The sequence below is a fragment of the Lepidochelys kempii genome, chromosome 4 (genome assembly GCF_965140285.1).
Source record: "Lepidochelys kempii isolate rLepKem1 chromosome 4, rLepKem1.hap1, whole genome shotgun sequence".
Classification (NCBI taxonomy): domain Eukaryota; kingdom Metazoa; phylum Chordata; order Testudines; family Cheloniidae; genus Lepidochelys; species Lepidochelys kempii.
Window position 1 is genome coordinate 32,352,547 of NC_136383.1, and position 20,811 is coordinate 32,373,357.

At 50.5% G+C, this 20,811-nt stretch overlaps 1 protein-coding gene across 1 annotated transcript; it reads left to right on the forward strand.

The window, feature by feature from the left end:
* The first annotated feature begins 3,672 nt into the window (after positions 1-3,672).
* On the forward strand, positions 3,673-18,036 carry GAR1 (GAR1 ribonucleoprotein). The gene is made up of 7 exons (XM_073340889.2): positions 3,673-3,831; positions 10,563-10,801; positions 10,886-11,040; positions 14,654-14,713; positions 15,386-15,509; positions 16,462-16,536; positions 16,904-18,036. The coding sequence occupies exons 2-7, from the start codon at positions 10,573-10,575 to the stop codon at positions 16,915-16,917; spliced, it is 657 nt and encodes a 218-aa protein (XP_073196990.1). The 5' UTR covers positions 3,673-3,831; positions 10,563-10,572; the 3' UTR covers positions 16,918-18,036.
* The last annotated feature ends 2,775 nt before the right edge of the window (positions 18,037-20,811 follow it).

The window sequence follows — 20,811 nt, forward strand, 5'->3', positions numbered from 1 at the left end:
CAATCATTCCAAATACTAGGGAAAGATTGCAAAATCAGCTGAAGCATTTAAAAAGAGCAGAGGGAGGGAAAGGGCCAAAATATGCTTACATACACCTAAAGATATTCATAAAGAGTTCTTTAATGTTTATAATGATCTGTACAAATTGGAAACAAACCTTTTCATACATGCTTTGGATCTGTTTTTAAAAAAATTTACATTACCACAAATTACACCTGACCAATGTGGAAGACTTAATGCTCCCCTAATGGAAGTCAAGTTAATTGAGGAAATTAAGAAAATGAAAGTAGGGAAAGCCCCCAGCTGGATGGCTTCTCTGCCAAGTTCTATAGATGCTTCTTTGAACTCCCACTGTCAAGATGCTTGAATTGTTTAATGAGTCACTTCTGGAGACCACCTTTCCCTACACACAAGGGAAGCTCTATTATCGGTTATTACTAAACCAAGAAGATATACCTGTGCTCCAATGACAGGCCAATATCACTTAACAGTGATATCAAAATATTGGCAAAAGTTCTGGCAATGAAGGTTGTGGGCTGTGTCAGACACATTTATCAGAGGCTCTGATATAATTTTTTTCTTTAATCATACAAATGCAGCCCAAAGCTTATTCAAGTTTAAAGCAGGAATAGACAAAATATTGTACAACAGCTGTTGACATTAGCTGTAGCTGAAAAAACCCAAGATCGTAGAGGTCTCTAGAATTTCACAGTTCAAAGGGACTTCAGTGTGATACTGCTGGCATATATTGCAGGATCAGGGCCTTTATACAGATTCCCTTGCTACTTGTAAGGGTTTTTCAAACAGCAACGGGGGAACATGTTTTTAAAATCAGGGAAATGTGATTGTGCAATAACAAATATTAGGAGGCAGGGTCAGGGCAGAAATGTTGACCTCAAACTACTGGGTTAATATGATTGAGATTAATTAGATTTCTTTTTGAGGGTTCTAGAATTATAGAAATACAGGGTTGGATGGGACCTCAAACGATAATTTCGTCCATCACCCAGGCTGAGGCAGGATTGAGTCCACCTAGACCAACTCCGTCAGGTGTCTGTCTGACCCGTTCTTAAAACCTACCCAGGTAACTTGTTCCACTGCTTAAGTTTTTCCTAATATCTACTTGAATCTCCCTTGCTGCAAACTACGCCAATTATTTTTTGTCCAACCCTTGGCAAACATGGAGAACAATTGATCACTGTTTTCTTTAAAACAACCTTTTACATATGTATGTTATGACATCCCCCTTCAGCCTTCTCTTATCTAGACTAAGAATACTCAATTCTTTCAACCTTTTCTCATAGATCATGTTTTCTAAACCTCATATCATTTCTCTTGCTCTGGACTCTCTGCAGTGTTACCTTTCTAAAAGTCTGGTGCTCAAAACAGGTCACAGGAGTCCATTTGAGGCCTCATCACTGCCTGGTAATGGCGAGACAATTACCTCCAGTGTCTTACTAATGATACTTCTATTAATACACCCCAGAATGAAATTAGCCTCATTTGCAACAGCATCATACGGTTGTCTCAAATTCAGGACTTGTCTATCCTTACCGCACTGCAGCTGCGCTGCTGTAGCACTTAGTGAAGATGTTATCTATACTGACAGGAGACCTCCTCCCATCGGTGTAGGCTCTCCACCTCCCCGAGAGTCAGTAACTACGATGACGGGAGAAGCCCTCCCGTCGACACAGCGCTATCTACACCAGGAGTTAGGTGGGTGTTATGTGTAGGGTTGCCAACTGTCTAATCGCACAAACCCAAACACTCTTGCCCCACCCCCTGCCCCTTCGAGGCCCTGCCTCCTGCTCACTACAGCCCCCCTCCCTCCATCGCTTGCTCTCCCCCACCCTCACTCACTTTTACTGCACTGGGGCAGGGGTGCGGGCTCTGGGCTGAGGCCAAGGGGTTTGGAGTGAGGGAGGGGGCTCCAGGCTGAGCCTGGGGCAGGAAGTTGGGTGCAGGAGGGAATGCGAGAGGGGGCTCAGGGCTGGGGCAGGTGGTTGGGGTGCGGGATGGTGTTCAGGTTCTAGGAGGGAGTTTGGGTGCAGGAGGGGCTCAGGGCTGGGGTAGGTGGTTGGGGTGCAGGAGAGGGCTCTGGGAGGGAGTTTGGGTGAGGGAGGGGGCTGGGGCAGGGGTTTGGGGTGCGGGAGGGGATTTGGGGTGCAGGCTCTGGTCAAGCGGCGATTACTTCGGGTGGCTCCTGGAAGCAGCAGCATGTCCGGCAGCAGCTTCTATGCCCAGGGGCAGCCAGACCCCTGGCTACAGGCACCGCCCCTACAGTTCCCATTGGCTGTTCCCATTACTGGCCAATGGGAGCTGTGGAGTCGACGCTCTGGACAGAGACCCCCCTGGGTGCGCCGCTGCTGGATATGCCGGCCGCTTCTGGGAGCAACGTGGAACCAGGGCAGGTAGGGAGCCTGCCTTAGCCCCACAGTGCCTCCAGACTTTTAGCAGCCTAAAATCTTCCGGATTGGCTTCAGTAGCCTTCAGGAGATGGAGCCCTATTCCAGGAGGGTTGGCAACCCTAGTTATGTGTTGCTCAGGGGTATGGATTTTCCACACCCCTAAGCAATGTAGTTTTACTGACATAAATTTGTAGTGTAGCATAGTGCTTAGTTTGTGATTCACTATAATCCCCAGATCCTTTTCTGCAGTACTGGTGGCTGGCAGCTATTCCCCATTTTGTAGCTGTGCATTCGTTTTGTTTTGTAGCACTTTAAACTTGCCTTTACTGAATTTCATCATATTGATTTCAGACCAATTCTCCAATTTATCAAGATCATTCAGAATTCTAACAGTGTCCTCCACACTCCTCCTCCCAGCTTGGTGTCATCCACAACTTTTATAAGCATGCTCTTCATGCCATCATCCAAGTCGCTAAGGAAACCACCACACAGTATCAGCCCCAGCCAGGACAGCCCCCCCCCCAGGCACCCCAGTAGATGCAGCCAGCCAGGACAGCCCCCCGAGGCACCCCAGTAGATGCAGCCAGCCAGTCTGCAAGTGAACCACTCAGTACAGTTCTGCACCCCCAACAGTGACTCCCTCTAGTCTCCCGAGTTTGCTCATGATACAGTCAAGTGGGACAGCGTCTAAAGCCTTGAAGTGTGGTTTGACGCGGGGTCACCCATCTGCTGGGCCGGGCCCGTCCATTCGATGCGTAGCGCATCTGGCAGGCTGGCCACGGCCCCCGCCTGCGCCCCCCATCAGTCTAGAGCAGGGCACAGCAGCTACACCTGGACGCCCCCCCCCGCCCCGCCCCGCCCCGTGCGCAGGTGGGCGACCCCAGCCCGCTCAGGGAGCCTGGCGCCCTGCTGGCAGCACGCGCTGAGCAGGGCAAGCAACAGCCTGAGAGCGCGCGGGGCGGGGGGGGGCGTGCTAGGATTGGCGAGGGAAAAAGGAAACGCCGGCACCATCCTCCTGCGCATGCGCCTCCCTACTCTTCGCGCCTCCGTGTCGCCACTGAGGAGGAAATTCTTCCTCTGGGCGCTACTCTCAGCCGAGGGGGCGGGGACGCGAAGGAAGGAGGCTTTCTTTCATTGGTCCCGCAGCAGCGCTCAGCCGGCCCCCGTTTCACGAGTGCTGCGCCGGCTTGCCGCGGCCCCCAGACTGTCGTAAACATGTTAACTGACGCAAAAGCAAATCCGCGTTGGTGACAAACGGCCTTTGCTTTACGGCAAATTCCTCTGTCCGCCTCTGGGATTGGCTGAGGAAGAGGCGCGGGCGACCCGAGGCGCGCGCCCGTGCTCGGTCGCGGTTTGTTGACGACATGGGTAGCGGCCGGCTGGCCGGGCCTGTGTAGGGAGCCACGTGGGGCGCTTGTAGTGGGTGAGTGAGGGGTACTCGCACGGGGGGCTGCCGCTACTTTCTCCTAGTTGGCTGCGTTGCTCGGGGGGTCGAAGCTTCCGGCTCCTTGAATAACTGGGTTAACGGTCTCTTCAGAATGAAATACTGACTGCCCCGGTCCCCGGGCTGGGTCCCATCGCACCTCAGAGCCCCCGGTCCCCGGGCTGGGTCCCATCGCACCTCAGAGCCCCCGCTGCCCCGGTCCCCGGGCTGGGTCCCATCGCACCTCAGAGCCCCCGCTGCCCCGGTCCCCGGGCTGGGTCCCATCGCACCTCAGAGCCCCCGCTGCCCCGGTCCCCGGGCTGGGTCCCATCGCACCTCAGAGCCCCCGCTGCCCCGGTCCCCGGGCTGGGTCCCATCGCACCTCAGAGCCCCCGCTGCCCCGGTCCCCGGGCTGGGTCCCATCGCACCTCAGAGCCCCCGCTGCCCCGGTCCCCGGGCTGGGTCCCATCGCACCTCAGAGCCCCCGGTCCCCGGGCTGGGTCCCATCGCACCTCAGAGCCCCCGGAGCCCCGGTCCCCGGGCTGGGTCCCATCGCACCTCAGAGCCCCCGCTGCCCCGGTCCCCGGGCTGGGTCCCATCGCACCTCAGAGCCCCCGCTGCCCCGGTCCCCGGGCTGGGTCCCATCGCACCTCAGAGCCCCCGCTGCCCCGGTCCCCGGGCTGGGTCCCATCGCACCTCAGAGCCCCCGCTGCCCCGGTCCCCGGGCTGGGTCCCATCGCACCTCAGAGCCCCCGCTGCCCCGGTCCCCGGGCTGGGTCCCATCGCACCTCAGAGCCCCCGCTGCCCCGGTCCCCGGGCTGGGTCCCATCGCACCTCAGAGCCCCCGCTGCCCCGGTCCCCGGGCTGGGTCCCATCGCACCTCAGAGCCCCCGCTGCCCCGGTCCCCGGGCTGGGTCCCATCGCACCTCAGAGCCCCCGGTCCCCGGGCTGGGTCCCATCGCACCTCAGAGCCCCCGCTGCCCCGGTCCCCGGGCTGGGTCCCATCGCACCTCAGAGCCCCCGGAGCCCCGGTCCCCGGGCTGGGTCCCATCGCACCTCAGAGCCCCCGCTGCCCCGGTCCCCGGGCTGGGTCCCATCGCACCTCAGAGCCCCCGCTGCCCCGGTCCCCGGGCTGGGTCCCATCGCACCTCAGAGCCCCCGCTGCCCCGGTCTCTGGGCTGGGTCCCATCGCACCTCAGAGCCCCCGGTCCCCGGGCTGGGTCCCATCGCACCTCAGAGCCCCCGCTGCCCCGGTCCCCGGGCTGGGTCCCATCGCACCTCAGAGCCCCCGCTGCCCCGGTCCCCGGGCTGGGTCCCATCGCAACTCAGAGCCCCCGGAGCCCCGGTCCCCGGGCTGGGTCCCATCGCACCTCAGAGCCCCCGCTGCCCCGGTCCCCGGGCTGGGTCCCATCGCACCTCAGAGCCCCCGGAGCCCCGGTCCCCGGGCTGGGTCCCATCGCACCTCAGAGCCCCCGGAGCCCCGGTCCCCGGGCTGGGTCCCATCGCACCTCAGAGCCCCCGCTGCCCCGGTCCCCGGGCTGGGTCCCATCGCACCTCAGAGCCCCCGCTGCCCCGGTCCCCGGGCTGGGTCCCATCGCACCTCAGAGCCCCCGCTGCCCCGGTCCCCGGGCTGGGTCCCATCGCACCTCAGAGCCCCCGCTGCCCCGGTCCCCGGGCTGGGTCCCATCGCACCTCAGAGCCCCCGCTGCCCCGGTCCCCGGGCTGGGTCCCATCGCACCTCAGAGCCCCCGGAGCCCCGGTCCCCGGGCTGGGTCCCATCGCACCTCAGAGCCCCCGCTGCCCCGGTCCCCGGGCTGGGTCCCATCGCACCTCAGAGCCCCCGCTGCCCCGGTCCCCGGGCTGGGTCCCATCGCACCTCAGAGCCCCCGCTGCCCCGGTCCCCGGGCTGGGTCCCATCGCACCTCAGAGCCCCCGCTGCCCCGGTCCCCGGGCTGGGTCCCATCGCACCTCAGAGCCCCCGCTGCCCCGGTCCCCGGGCTGGGTCCCATCGCACCTCAGAGCCCCCGCTGCCCCGGTCCCCGGGCTGGGTCCCATCGCACCTCAGAGCCCCCGCTGCCCCGGTCCCCGGGCTGGGTCCCATCGCACCTCAGAGCCCCCGCTGCCCCGGTCCCCGGGCTGGGTCCCATCGCACCTCAGAGCCCCCGCTGCCCCGGTCCCCGGGCTGGGTCCCATCGCACCTCAGAGCCCCCGCTGCCCCGGTCTCTGGGCTGGGTCCCATCGCACCTCAGAGCCCCCGCTGCCCCGGTCCCCGGGCTGGGTCCCATCGCACCTCAGAGCCCCCGCTGCCCCGGTCCCCGGGCTGGGTCCCATCGCACCTCAGAGCCCCCGCTGCCCCGGTCCCCGGGCTGGGTCCCATCGCACCTCAGAGCCCCCGCTGCCCCGGTCCCCGGGCTGGGTCCCATCGCACCTCAGAGCCCCCGGAGCCCCGGTCCCCGGGCTGGGTCCCATCGCACCTCAGAGCCCCCGCTGCCCCGGTCCCCGGGCTGGGTCCCATCGCACCTCAGAGCCCCCGGAGCCCCGGTCCCCGGGCTGGGTCCCATCGCACCTCAGAGCCCCCGGAGCCCCGGTCCCCGGGCTGGGTCCCATCGCACCTCAGAGCCCCCGCTGCCCCGGTCCCCGGGCTGGGTCCCATCGCACCTCAGAGCCCCCGCTGCCCCGGTCCCCGGGCTGGGTCCCATCGCACCTCAGAGCCCCCGCTGCCCCGGTCCCCGGGCTGGGTCCCATCGCACCTCAGAGCCCCCGCTGCCCCGGTCCCCGGGCTGGGTCCCATCGCACCTCAGAGCCCCCGCTGCCCCGGTCCCCGGGCTGGGTCCCATCGCACCTCAGAGCCCCCGCTGCCCCGGTCCCCGGGCTGGGTCCCATCGCACCTCAGAGCCCCCGCTGCCCCGGTCCCCGGGCTGGGTCCCATCGCACCTCAGAGCCCCCGCTGCCCCGGTCCCCGGGCTGGGTCCCATCGCACCTCAGAGCCCCCGCTGCCCCGGTCCCCGGGCTGGGTCCCATCGCACCTCAGAGCCCCCGCTGCCCCGGTCTCTGGGCTGGGTCCCATCGCACCTCAGAGCCCCCGCTGCCCCGGTCCCCGGGCTGGGTCCCATCGCACCTCAGAGCCCCCGGAGCCCCGGTCCCCGGGCTGGGTCCCATCGCACCTCAGAGCCCCCGCTGCCCCGGTCCCCGGGCTGGGTCCCATCGCACCTCAGAGCCCCCGGAGCCCCGGTCCCCGGGCTGGGTCCCATCGCACCTCAGAGCCCCCGCTGCCCCGGTCCCCGGGCTGGGTCCCATCGCACCTCAGAGCCCCCGCTGCCCCGGTCCCCGGGCTGGGTCCCATCGCACCTCAGAGCCCCCGCTGCCCCGGTCCCCGGGCTGGGTCCCATCGCACCTCAGAGCCCCCGCTGCCCCGGTCCCCGGGCTGGGTCCCATCGCACCTCAGAGCCCCCGCTGCCCCGGTCCCCGGGCTGGGTCCCATCGCACCTCAGAGCCCCCGCTGCCCCGGTCCCCGGGCTGGGTCCCATCGCACCTCAGAGCCCCCGCTGCCCCGGTCCCCGGGCTGGGTCCCATCGCACCTCAGAGCCCCCGCTGCCCCGGTCCCCGGGCTGGGTCCCATCGCACCTCAGAGCCCCCGGAGCCCCGGTCCCCGGGCTGGGTCCCATCGCACCTCAGAGCCCCCGGTCCCCGGGCTGGGTCCCATCGCACCTCAGAGCCCCCGGTCCCCGGGCTGGGTCCCATCGCACCTCAGAGCCCCCGGTCCCCGGGCTGGGTCCCATCGCACCTCAGAGCCCCCGGTCCCCGGGCTGGGTCCCATCGCACCTCAGAGCCCCCGGTCCCCGGGCTGGGTCCCATCGCACCTCAGAGCCCCCGGTCCCCGGGCTGGGTCCCATCGCACCTCAGAGCCCCCGGTCCCCGGGCTGGGTCCCATCGCACCTCAGAGCCCCCGGTCCCCGGGCTGGGTCCCATCGCACCTCAGAGCCCCCGGTCCCCGGGCTGGGTCCCATCGCACCTCAGAGCCCCCGGTCCCCGGGCTGGGTCCCATCGCACCTCAGAGCCCCCGGTCCCCGGGCTGGGTCCCATCGCACCTCAGAGCCCCCGGTCCCCGGGCTGGGTCCCATCGCACCTCAGAGCCCCCGGTCCCCGGGCTGGGTCCCATCGCACCTCAGAGCCCCCGCTGCCCCGGTCCCCGGGCTGGGTCCCAAAGCACCTCAGAGCCCCCGCTGCCCCGGTCTCCGGGCTGGGTCCCATCGTACCTCAGAGCCCCCTCCCCCTTTCCCCGGTCTCTGGGCTGGGTCCCATCGTACCTCAGAGCCCCCTCCCCCTTTCCCCGGTCTCTGGGCTGGGTCCCATCGCACCTCAGAGCCCCTTTCCCCGGTCTCTGGGCTGGGTCCCATCGCACCTCAGAGCCCCCGCTGCCCCGGTCCCCGGGCTGGGTCCCATCACACCTCAGAGCCCCCCCCCCCCCCACTTCCCCCGGTCTCTGGGATGGGTCCCATCGCACCTCAGAGCTCCCCTTCCACCGGTAGGTTCCATTCAATGTCAGAGGTCCTTCCCCCCCATGCCTGAGGCTACTGCCTGCAATTGATCCTCTCTGAGCCCATTCACCTTCGCCTGGTGCTGCTTTGACGGGCCATCGCTGGGCTTATGCCCCAGCATTGAGGTGGGCAGCCACATGCGAACTGCTCACCTTCTCCCTCCACCTGCTGTGGGGTGTGGCTGCAGATTCCTGCCCCCTCATCAGTGGCCTGGTGTTGGGGATAGTCAGAGAGAGAACCCAGCAGTGCTGGGACCAGGCCCCGTGTGTGGCCAGGCCATGCTGTGCCCCGTGCCTAAGCTGGCGCTGTTGGCCGGGTCCCGTGTGCGTCTGACAAAGGGATGTGCTGATCAGTAAACGCAGAACCCACACTAAGCATAGGCAGACTGAGCAAATGCTCAGGGCCCCGAGCACCTCAAGGGGGCCCCAATTCAACTTTTATTATAAGAACTTTTCTGTTTTAGTATTGAAGGGGGCACAAATATTCCTGCTGCAGGCCTCTAATAATGCCTCAGCCCGACAAGTTTCAGGTTCACATGAGAAGCCTGCAGTGTGGAATATGCTGAAGTCATGTCGGGCTGTGTCTGTGCCAGGGAAAGGTGTCCCAGCTCCACTCAGCTAACTTGTGTACAATCCTAGTACAGACAAGGCAGTTTGTAGTTTTCTCCTGAGTTAGCACATCAAGATAAACTCTAGGCTACCGCTGTCTCTAAGCCTTCTAAGGGTATGTCTGTACTGCAATTAAAAACCTGTGACTGGCCCATGCCAACTGACGTTGGCTCATGGGGCTGTTTAAGTGCAGTGTAGACGTTCAGGTTTGGGCTGGAGCCTGGGCTCTAGGACGCTGTGAGGTGGGAGGGTCTCAGAGCTCCAAACACCTACACCGCAGTTAAACAGCCCCTTAGCTTGAGTCCCATGATCCTGAGTCAGCTGGCATGGGCTAACTGTGGGTGTCTGATTGCAGTGTAGACTTACCCGAAGGGTACGGCTACACTGCAGTAAAAGCCCTGCAGCAATGGACTTCAGAGCCTGGGCTCTAGCCTGAGCTCAAATGTCTGTATTACAGTTTTATAGTCCCACAAGCCCGAATCAGCTGACATGGGCCAGCTGCAGGTGTTTTATTGTAGATGTACCCTAAAAGTAAGTCTTCACTGCAATGAAAGACCCGTGGCAGCAAGTTTCAGAGCCTGGGTCAACTGACCCGAGCTCATGGTGGGGGGCTAAAAATAGCAGCATAGGTGCTTGGGTTGAAGCCCAGTTCTGAGACCTCACAACCCAAGCCCAAATGTTCACACTGCTCTTTTTTAGCCCTGCAGCCCAAGCCTGAGTCAGTGGACCCAGGCTCTTAAACTTGCTGGTGCATGTCTTTTATTGCAGTGTAGACATATCCTAATTCGTTCTGCCTACTCAGATAAAAACTACAAATTGACTCATCTCCACTAGGATTTTACCTAGATTGGCAAGGTAGATGAAATATTTGGTCTCTGTGTATCCTTACTTAGCCTGCAGCAATACTGGGAGTAAATAAGATTCATTTTGGAGACGTTCAGGATAAAAAATTCAAATGTATGCTAAATCGTGCTTGTTTCGTGGCAATCATTAATTTGTGTCATAGCTGAAATCTGTTGCAGTGTCCAGTCATAGAAAAAGAAGGGGGAGAAGTTTGTCGTACAGCACTGTGTGTGTAAAAAGTACCAGTCTAAAATCCTTCCTTTCCCTTCTGCTTCTATGAATGGACTTTGTGGTAGCTTTAATTTTAGATGGAATCTTGAATTGATCAATGAACATATATTTCAGTTAAGAGCCAAATCAATAAGCGTTAAATCAGCAAATGAAGTTGTATGGTCTCAGCCAGCTTGAAAACCTGGATTTGTGCTGGAAATGGCCCAACTTGATTATCATACGCATTGTAAGGAGAGTGATCACTTTAGATAAGCTATTACCAGCAGGAGAGTGGGGTGGAGGGAGGTATTTTTTCATGCTTTGTGTGTATAAAAAGATCTTTTACACTTTCCACAGTATGCATCCGATGAAGTGAGCTGTAGCTCACGAAAGCTTATGCTCAAATAAATTGGTTAGTCTCTAAGGTGCCACAAGTACTCCTTTTCTTTTTGGAAACGTAGTAAGTTATGAAGTGCCCTTGACCATTGCTTTTTAATTGACTGATTTTTTCCCCCTTCCTCTCCCCATTTAGCAGGTAGAAAATGTCTTTTAGAGGCAGAGGAGGAGGCGGAGGTGGCTTCAATCGTGGTGGCGGAGGTGGCTTCAATCGTGGTGGCGGAGGTGGCTTCAATCGTGGTGGCGGAGGTGGCTTCAATCGTGGTGGACAAGGTGGCTTCAATCGTGGTGGACGAGGTGGCTTTGGGCGTGGAAGGGGTGGACGTGGAGGCTTCAACAGAGGATATGACCAAGGACCTCCTGAAAGTGTAGTTAGTAAGTTATCTCGAGAGATTGTATTCATTTTCATTTGGAATGAATGTTCCAGTTTTCAGTACATCTTTTTTTTCCTTACTGCAGTATTGGGAGAGTTCATGCATCCTTGTGAAGATGACATTGTTTGTAAATGCACAACAGAAGAAAACAGAGTGCCTTATTTCAATGCACCAGTTTACTTGGATAATAAAGAACAGATTGGCAAAGTGGATGAAATATTTGGACAGCTAAGAGACTTTGTATCCTTCAAAAGTAGATTGTTCTGGATATTTGTGGTAAAGCCAATTACTGAAGTGAGTTGCTCTGCCATTTGAAAATAGCATAGGATATGTGTACACGAGAATGTTTACTAGTCAAAGTGATATGCCAATGTAGTATGGACGCTTATTTTGGTACAATGACGGCTTTTTTTGGTTTACCTTAAACTCCTTCCAAAGTGATGTAAGCTAAACTTTAAAAAAAAAAAAAAAAGGGGGCGTGGGGGGAATCTTATATTGGGATAAGTGTTTCTACAAGAGGAATTTTACCACCATAATTATATAATTTTAAATTTAGGCCTTAACTTGTATTGATATAACTTTCCTGTTAAAGAAGCCCTTAGCCTCTTTGTTTTAGACACTGGAAAACCTGAATTATTTTTTCTTGACTCGTGCCTAATATAAGTCGTATAAATAAATATTTAGTCCTGGGGGAATTGTGCGCCACTGCGCGTGCACAGAATTCATGTCCCCTGCAGATTGCTGTGCTTCCCCGCAGAAAAATTACTTCCTCACAGGGAAGAAAAGGAAGCTGCAAGAGTGGTCACGAACCCCTCCGTAGCAGTCCAGGCACCCTGAGCAGTTGGCAGAGAGGTAAATCACCGCGGGGCTGGGGACACCCCAGCTAGTGGCTCCTACCCTGAGCTGGGATCAGCTGCTAGTCCTGGCTGGGCTGGAGGCAGGAGAGGATAGGACTTCCTCTTCCCCGCAAGGAGTGGCTGGGGCTGTGTCAGACCCACCCCCAGACACCTCCTTCAGCTGCAGGAAGCTCAGCATCCTCCACTGCTTCCTGCCCACATCACTCCTCAGCTGTGGGGGAGGGGTCACTATATGGGGAGCTGCTCCCGCATCCACTCAACCCCTGTGCCCCTGGACTTCCCATACCCAGACACCCTGCCAAGCCTTAACCAGTACAGCCAGAACCCCCCTAGCCCTCCATACCTAAACCGTAGCCCACTGAGTCTCAACCCCTGCATCTGGAGCCCAGATCTTCGGATCATGTACTGAGATCACTCCCCACTGACGTCCCTGCACTCAAATTCCCACCTTCATGCCCCACCCCCACACCACTGATCGCCAAACAGCTGCACCCAGACCCCCAGCCCACCAAGGCCCACTCCCCCAGCATCTAGATCCCCTGCTAAGACCCCCATACCCAGACTCTTCTGCTGAGTCCCAACAACCTTTACCTGGAAACCCCTGCAGAGTCCCATTGCCCCTGCACCTGGAACGCCCCCAACAAGCCTCTGTGCATCCAGATCCCCCCCACACCTAGACCCTCCACTGAGCTGCCTGCGCCCAGATTGTCCCACACAGAATATTCTCACCCCACACCTGGATCCCCTCCACACTTGGATCCTGCTTGGTTGAGCCTACCTGCCCCACACATGGTACACCTGGTGCAGAGGGGCAGGGTCCCAGGGTGTTTCTGGAGCAGGCCCAGGCTTTGTGCTGTGTCAGAGTCGGGTGCAGCCTCACCACTGAGTCTGTGTTGGGGGGATTATAGGGAGCTGAAGGGTGATCTTCCACCTTTGTGCAGCCAGTGGCCTGTGCTCCCCACTGCCATGCTGGAGCCTCTGCATTTATTTTATTTATTTTGGGGGGGGGGAGAAAACCTGGATTTGTGCTGGAAATGGCCCACCTTGATTTTCATACACATTGTAAAGAGAGTGGTCACTTTGGATGGGCTATTACCAGCAGGAGAGTGAGTTTGTGTGTGGGGGGCGGAGGGTGAGAGAACCTGGATTTGTGCTGGAAATGGCCCAACTTGATTATCATACATATTTAGATAAGCTATTACCAGCAGGAGAGTGGGGTGGGAGGAGGTATTGTTTCATGGTCTCTGTGTATATAATGTCTTCTGCAGTTTCCACAGTATGCATCCGATGAAGTGAGCTGTAGCTCACGAAAGCTTATGCTCAAATAAATTGGTTAGTCTCTAAGGTGCCACAAGTACTCCTTTTCTTTTTGCATTTATTTATTGACAAATAAAACATGCAGAATTTTAAAATATGGTGCACAGAATTTTTAATCTTTTTGGCACAGAATGCCCTCAGGAATAGATATTGTTTTTGGAGGGTCCTTACATTACTTAGTATTTTTCCTTTTACTATGAACCACAAGAATAGCATTTTCCATTTATAAAACTCGACTACTGTTTATAAGTCTGGGTCATCTCAACTTTCTGTGAAAACTTGTGTATGGATCTACTGAAGGGCACGCTGCAGGAGGAGCAGAGATGGTGGATCCACATGGGCAGCAGAGAATCTATAATATCTTAAAACAGACTAACTTTATGACTGTAGTGATAGAACAAGACAGGCAGGCAGTGGGGTTTTTGCAAATATAGTTTGTTTGGATAGTTCATTTCTTTAAGTGGAGTTCACTGTGCTGGGTATTGGTAATAGGATTGAATCATCCTAGTTATCAGCTCTTAAAAAAACTCAACCAATTCCATTTCCATCTCACCCCACAAAAAACTGCCACCAGCACTCAGTACTGGAATATCTGAACTTGAAACACGGGTGGTATTGAGGATTAAGTTTGGGTTTTGAAAGTCAGGATCTTTTTCCACCATGTGTGACTTTGGGCAAGTTGGTTGACTTTCATTTCTCATTTTCCCCATATCGTTTTTAATAATGCATTAATTTGTTCATTAATGCAAGTGTATTAAACAAATACTAACCTACGTATGGGTGAAAATACTGTGTTTAATAAGTTACACCAGCATACATTTTAGACATTAATGTGGTATTCCAAATGGTGGTGACTCTGGATTGTGTGTGGGTTATGACTTTGTTTTGCTGCTTTTTTCACTTTACTGTTGATGGTATTCATAATGAATTTAAAGTGGGGTTGGTAGACAGAAGCAGAAACCTACAAAGCAAGTTTAATAGATTTGTCTCCTTTTTAGTTTTACTGCTAAATTTTCTCCCTCCTTTTTTGTCACTTACCATAGATGGTTGAAGTTAGGCTCCTAAGTCCATATTTAGGTACCTAACTGAGTGTCCTGGTTTTTCCAACATGCATGCCTCCTAGCAGTTCTCACTCAGTGACTTTATTGGGAACTGGAGTGTTGAGTATATTTGAAAATCAGGATACTTAAGTTTATAGGTCCCTGTTGACTGCCTAATTTTTGGCACTCTGTTTTGAGAATGTTGGCCTTAATGTATTAACTCATGAAACACTTAAAATCTGCAGCTCATTAGTTTTTCATTGTCTCAGTCTTTGATTGTCAAGACGCCAGAGATAATTGAAGCCTAGTCTCTTCCCCTGCCAAATGTGTGGTTATGCAGATTACTATTACCATTTTGCTTTCCTCCCGTTGGTGTGTTTCTGAGTTTCTTCCTTCCCGTATTAAGGTTTAACCATGCCCACAAAATGCTGTCAAATGCACAAAGTAAACTGAAAAGAATAGAAATATGTCTCTAATCTTTCACTTATAGTAATCATGAGTGTAACAGTAAAGAAAAAAATCAGCTGGCTGTGATTTAAATTGATAACCTCATTTTTAGAATACCAACATCTGTCCGTTTATACTGAGAATTATAAATGCAGTTAAGTTACCTTTTATGTTCCTTAAACAAACTAACAGTATTTTTCAGTTAAACTGTCAGAGAACATGAAGGCTTCTTCCTTTAAAAAATTACAAAAGGTGGGTATCTTAATTGCATAAAATTATTCTGATATATTCAATGAGAGAAGAAAATATAACCTTATGAAGAATTTCCAAATAAACCTTTATATAATCTGAATTTCCTATCACCACATTATCTAAAAATACATTCATAATTGAAGTGAAAAACACTAGAGTGCATGTTTAATTGGGACCTTATGAAATGCATATGCAGTAAACAACTATTTTTATGTTGTGCATTGGTTTAATATACATTTAATCTCATTAGGAATTTACTCTCTTTTTTACATGACACTCTAACCAAAAATCTTTAATCTGTTTATTTCTATAGTTATTAGTTCTCTGTTAACATTATCAGAATTTGTGTTCATTTATGTTTCCTGTCTGCTCTCATGTACACTTTTTTAACTACCTCTTTTTAAAAAAAATCGGTGCCTTTGCAAAATCTACTCTTTTAACCACAAATCTTAATCTGGTTACAGAAATAATTTTATGATGTTGACACAAACTACATTTTTAAAAGTTTTGGGCATTTGATGTCCCTCTTTGCAAAGAAGACTTTAAAAATGTTGATGACATAAAGAAAAAATAAGCCAAAATTCTGCATGTATAGAAGAGAGGGAGGAAGGTGGTGAATATTGCACTCATGTTATGCTCTTCCTGAAGCCTAACAGCAGTTATCTCCTGCAGTTTTATATTGACCCAGCAAAGTTATTGCCGTTGCAAAGGTTTCTGCCTAGGCCTCCAGGTGAGAAAGGCGCTCCAAGAGGAGGTGGTAGAGGAGGACGTGGAAGAGGAGGCGGTAGAGGTGGTGGTAAGTGTCTATTTAAAAAAAAATTGTCAGATTTTTTTGTTAAAACCTACAGCCAAGCAAGCACTCATGTGAATTGTTGTATTTCATTAGTATATTTTTAAAGAAATACACGTTTTATACATACTTTTATCTGAGACCACAATGAAAGCTCGTGAAATATGGCTTATTGGAGAAATAAAGGCACAAGATTACGAAAAAGAAAACTTGGTGAATACCAGCGATAATTTTCCAGTGGTAAAATCTATTAGATGACGAAATATACTCCCAAAGTTAATGGCAAAAGCCCCATTTCACGACACATTTAAAATCTATGTTGGACAAAATACTTCAATATAGTGTCTGGTAAACTGTTTTGGGGTGTGGGCTTGGATGACCTGCTAGATCTCTTCCATCTCTTATTACATTTAACTTCATTGTAGTAGCTGCTCCACAAATAAAGGTCAAAGCTAGGCCTCTGCTTAAAAGACTGATTTTTCTCTTGATATGCATCTGTACACACAAACACCTAACTTCTCAAAAAAGAAAAAATTGTTCTGAAACTTTATTTTGCATCTCCTCCAAGAGTAGATAGTTTCTGAGAAGTTTCATGTAAAACATGAGTTTCAAAGTTATAGTGTCTTGAAAACTTTACCGGTTTACTTTAAAAAAAAAAAAAACTAGCATGTTTTGGCTCTCTATATGTCCAAAATGGCTTGGTATAGAAATTCCAAATATGTTTTGTTTTTGATATGCCTTCTGGTATTTTGAAATGGCTTCTGGTATTTTGGGACAGGAGTTGCGGTGGCTCATGGAGAAGGGGACTGGCGTGAACACTAAACCTTGCTTGTCTTAACAGTTATTTTTGTTTCATTTTCTCATACAGAGGATGTTTGTGCAGTAACTTGTTACATTCTTAGCACAGAACAGACTTGCGAACTAACTTCTGAAAACTTATTTCCTTGCCTTCTTGCAGGTGGCTTCAGAGGAGGAAGAGGTGGTGGAGGCTTCAGAGGAGGAAGAGGTGGAGGTGGTGGCCGTGGTTTCAGGGGTAAGAGTGCTGTTTAATTTCAGGGTGTTTTTAAAAGACAATTTCAGGACACACAAAAGTTATTGAATACTTGATTCACTTTAATTTTTCTGCCATCAGTCTTGTAAAGAAGCACACATTTCTACTAGTTTTATGCAAAAAGTTACCTGTGTGGTAGTTTCTGCACTTCACAACAGATTCTCTAGTCCAAGTTCAGTTTTCTGTATTTCCGTGTAAGACCAAAACTAACTTGAGCAAAAATGGGGCATAAGAATGGATACCGCTCTAGTTGGCTTCTCAGTGTAGTACTTTGTGCAGTATTTGTGCATTTCAGACGTTTGCTTCAGGGTATGAATTTTTTAATGTACACTTTTCTCTTTCAAAACAGGTAAAGGACGTTAAAAAGTGGAGATATTGGCATCTAACTGCTGAATTTTCTAGTGGACCTGAAAAGTAAAAATTTGTTTTTAAAGCAATCAGAGTAACTAAATGTATTGCCAACCTTAATTGTTACAACTAATGGATACGTATCCACACATGAAGAGGACGTGTTCCCTGATGAAGAATTGGAGGCAGCTCTTTATTCCTCACTTGAAATATACTTGAACGTTTTTTAATTATCGAAGCAGACTTTAAATTTTATGGTTTTAGATTCTTCATTTCTGACAGTCTGTTTTAGTTAGTGCTTGACTTCATGTTGAAGTTGAAAGTATACGATCCACTGAAGAAGTAAAAAAGAAGCTGCAGATTCTCTAAGGGCACAGATATGAATCTGTGTTACACATGGCTGATGTCTTGTTCTCCCTGTCTTTTTATTGTTGCATTTGTTATGCTCTGTATCTTGCACATACCGCGCTTAATTTTTTCTCTTGTTTACTCTTTTGGAATATTTTCAATGATTAACAGAGTCTAAAAGACAAATATTTCAACATTTGTCTTTTTAAAAAATTGAAAATTTGTATAAAATGCACCATGCAAGAAAAGGAGGATAGTAAAGAATGCTTAATACACTTTCCTGAATAAATCTTAATTAAAAGTAAAAATGGGCCTGTAACTTTTGGGAAAGTCCAGGTTGTTAATACCATGTACTTCTATAGGCCACCTCAGTCTTCATCCCAGATTACGTGGAATAATGAAATGGTGTGAAGTGTTAGTCCCTTACAGGTGTGCTGTAAGACAAGTGTTGCAGTAAGGATTCCACAAACTGCTGGCGTGTGTTTGTCCTATGGATCTGGGTTTTGGCAGGGTTGTCCAATGAGGTGCATTGTGGGATGGGTGGAATGCTAATAACTACGGTGGCTCTTCAGAATTTGGGTGGGGGGGGACAATCTGTACTCTGCAGGCAAACGTGAAAGAAGATTTTTGTAAAACCTTCTTATCAATCAGCAGGGGAAGCTGTTGGTAATATCATTTATACCATGTACTGGGACATTTTATAAGAGGTGTACAAAATAAAGTGGAAATATATGTTTTGTGTAGTGTTCTCAATATGGAAGAAAATAAACTTTGGAGTGGAACATACCTTTATATTCTCATTAATATTAAGCTCATTTTATTGTGAATATATTTTAACATGTTCACCCTTGGTAAAATATTTATTTTTCAGTCCTTGCCGTACTTGGTGAATTATTATTTGTATTACCATAGCCCCTTGCAGCTTTAGTCATGGACCTGGAATTCACTGTACTATGCACTGTACAAACACAGAACAAAAAAACCCAGTTTCTGCCCCAAGAAGCTTACAATCTAAGTATAATAGATGGGTACAGACAGATGGGAGAGTATAAAGTAAAATTCTGGTAGTTGCGTTTTATGGGAGGAAACTGTGTCTACTTGTTCAAGCACAGGAGCTCTTGGATTCAGGAGGTAGAAATTTTCTTCCTAGTTTTGCTACAGACTTGCTGTTAAACCTTAAACTAATCACTTAAACCGAGATTTTAAATGTATTTAGGTAGTGTTCTGTTAAGTGTAAATTGAGTCTCCATGTTTAGTTCAGTTCTTTGCTTATCTGTTGTCATTAACAGTCATGATTTAGATATCTATATGCTGGATACAGGTGGAGATATTCTTACTGATGCCACTAATGACTATTGGATAACAACAAAAACTTTCCATTGGTCTTAACCAAACTGGATCCAATGAAGTGAAAGGTTCCATTTCTTGTAGTCACAAAGCATGACCCCTATCTTGTGTTGCATTACTCATACAGTCCAACAGACAGGCTTGGTATTTTATGGACAAGAAAGATGTGCTATGGCAAAGGATGTTACAATTTTAGATTATATTTAACATACCAAAGACTGACAAAGTGAGAGGATGAAAATGAACATGGGACGATTACTGTTACGTATGCATAATCTTTGGTCCCCTGTCATTTTTTAACAAGGGGAACATTTGCAAAGGCACAAAGAGTGGTCAGGCACTCACCTCCTATTGATGCTCAAAGAGAGGTCGGGTGCTTAACTGCCCTTTTTGCCTTTGCAAATTTGCCCTTACTATAATTTGGGAATAGTGTCCCGAGAAAAGGGCTGGAGTGGAGGACAGTGATGGAAGTGTAAATGTTTTGAGAAGGATTTGAAGACTAGTGCTCAGACTGGGAGGATGTTCTAGGAATGGAATGCAAGAGAGTGAGTAGTTGCTTGTGGAAAAGTCAAATTTGCATGCATAGCACACACAAAGGAAGGGAGGCGATTAGATGTGAGGCAGAGCTATGTATAGCCTTGAAAGGTAGGATGGAGTGTTGAACGTGATACTGTGGGGAAAATAAAATCCATTGTAAACTTGAGGGTGGGGTGGTGCCTGGTGATAGAGCAGTGGTGAGAAAGGTGATCTTGGAGTTTAAGGGTGAATACAAGAGTCAGGATGCCAGAGAAGAGAGTTTGATGTTTTTGTTACAGTTGTGTTAAGTCTTTTTGTCCAGCTCAGATGTTCAGCTATCTGAAACCTACAAATAGTCTAGGATGGAAACAAGCACTATAGATATTGTATCCTTTTAAGATGAATGAAGAGTCTGAGAATAACTCAGAGCAGAACTCACTAGCATCAAACAACTCATTTTCTAGTGGTTCCACATACTAGTGAAACTATACAGAGTAATTCACAGACAAGCTGTAAAACTTTTTATAGGTAAAAGTTGTTACAAGCCAATTGTGAGTAGCAAAAAGCAGCCATTAAAAGGGCAGGAAATTTTAGAGTAAGCTTACAAGAAACCCAAACACTTGAAAATATGCAAATTCACAGTTAAGGTACCCACACTACCTTAATATTGATTCTGGACAATTTCAGTATCCCATCTTTTCTGAGACTCTTGCATTTTTTTTGTAAGATGCTGGTTTTGGATGTCAACTTTTTCTAAGACCTTTTGAGAAGGCTCCAGCCTATGGCTTAAACAGCTAATGAACTTGTAGGTTCACAAGTGGGATAAAAAATGTGTACCCGAGCACTGGCTTTTCCTCCTTCATATCTCCATTGTTGGTTACATCTAATGCCACTGGATCAGCATTAGAAGGCTCAATCCACTGCCTACCAGAGTACTGAGCACCCTCTGCAACCTTGCATGACTGGGCCCTTACAGAGTGGGGAATGATTGCCTTCAGTGAGCTATTTGTGTTCAGAAATTTTTTAAATAACATTTTCTGGGGAGTGGCTTTGACATTTAGTAAGGCTAGATGTGGCATAATCGCTATAAGACTAAATCATTCTAGTTCTTGTCACAGGTAACACTATTTCTTATTAACTGATAAAAGTAGTCTTGCCAAGAGGCAAAGTGCTAAGTATTTATATATTTAAGGTAGTTTGGTAAATTAATTGTGCATTTCCATATGCACATCCAAATATTTGGGTTAATTATATGCTTTAATTCTAAATTTCTTGCTTTGTTTTTTTTATTTTGTTTTGCCAACTGCAGTGTTCTTATAAGAATTTTTATCCCTAAGTTAATGACAGATATTCTTAGTCTTAATTTAATTTTGACATTTTTTGGCTGAGAATTTCCTTACTTTAAAAAAAAATCCTAAATTTGGGAATATAAGGTATCTAAAACAATATGATACCTCTGTGATATTTAGCTGGTTGCACAGATCAGAAAACTGCAATTTTTCTGATAACATGCAAACTTTTATACCTAGTCTTCATTAGCCATTACCTGCGTTTGAAATTCAGTTTAGAATGGAAATAGTTGTGGCCTGTTTTTCATAGGTGCTAACCTCTCTCGACTTACATGGAATTTACAGGAGCTATAGAACTTCTGAAAATTGTGCCAAAACATGTAGGCAAAGAACAGATTTCAACCAGATA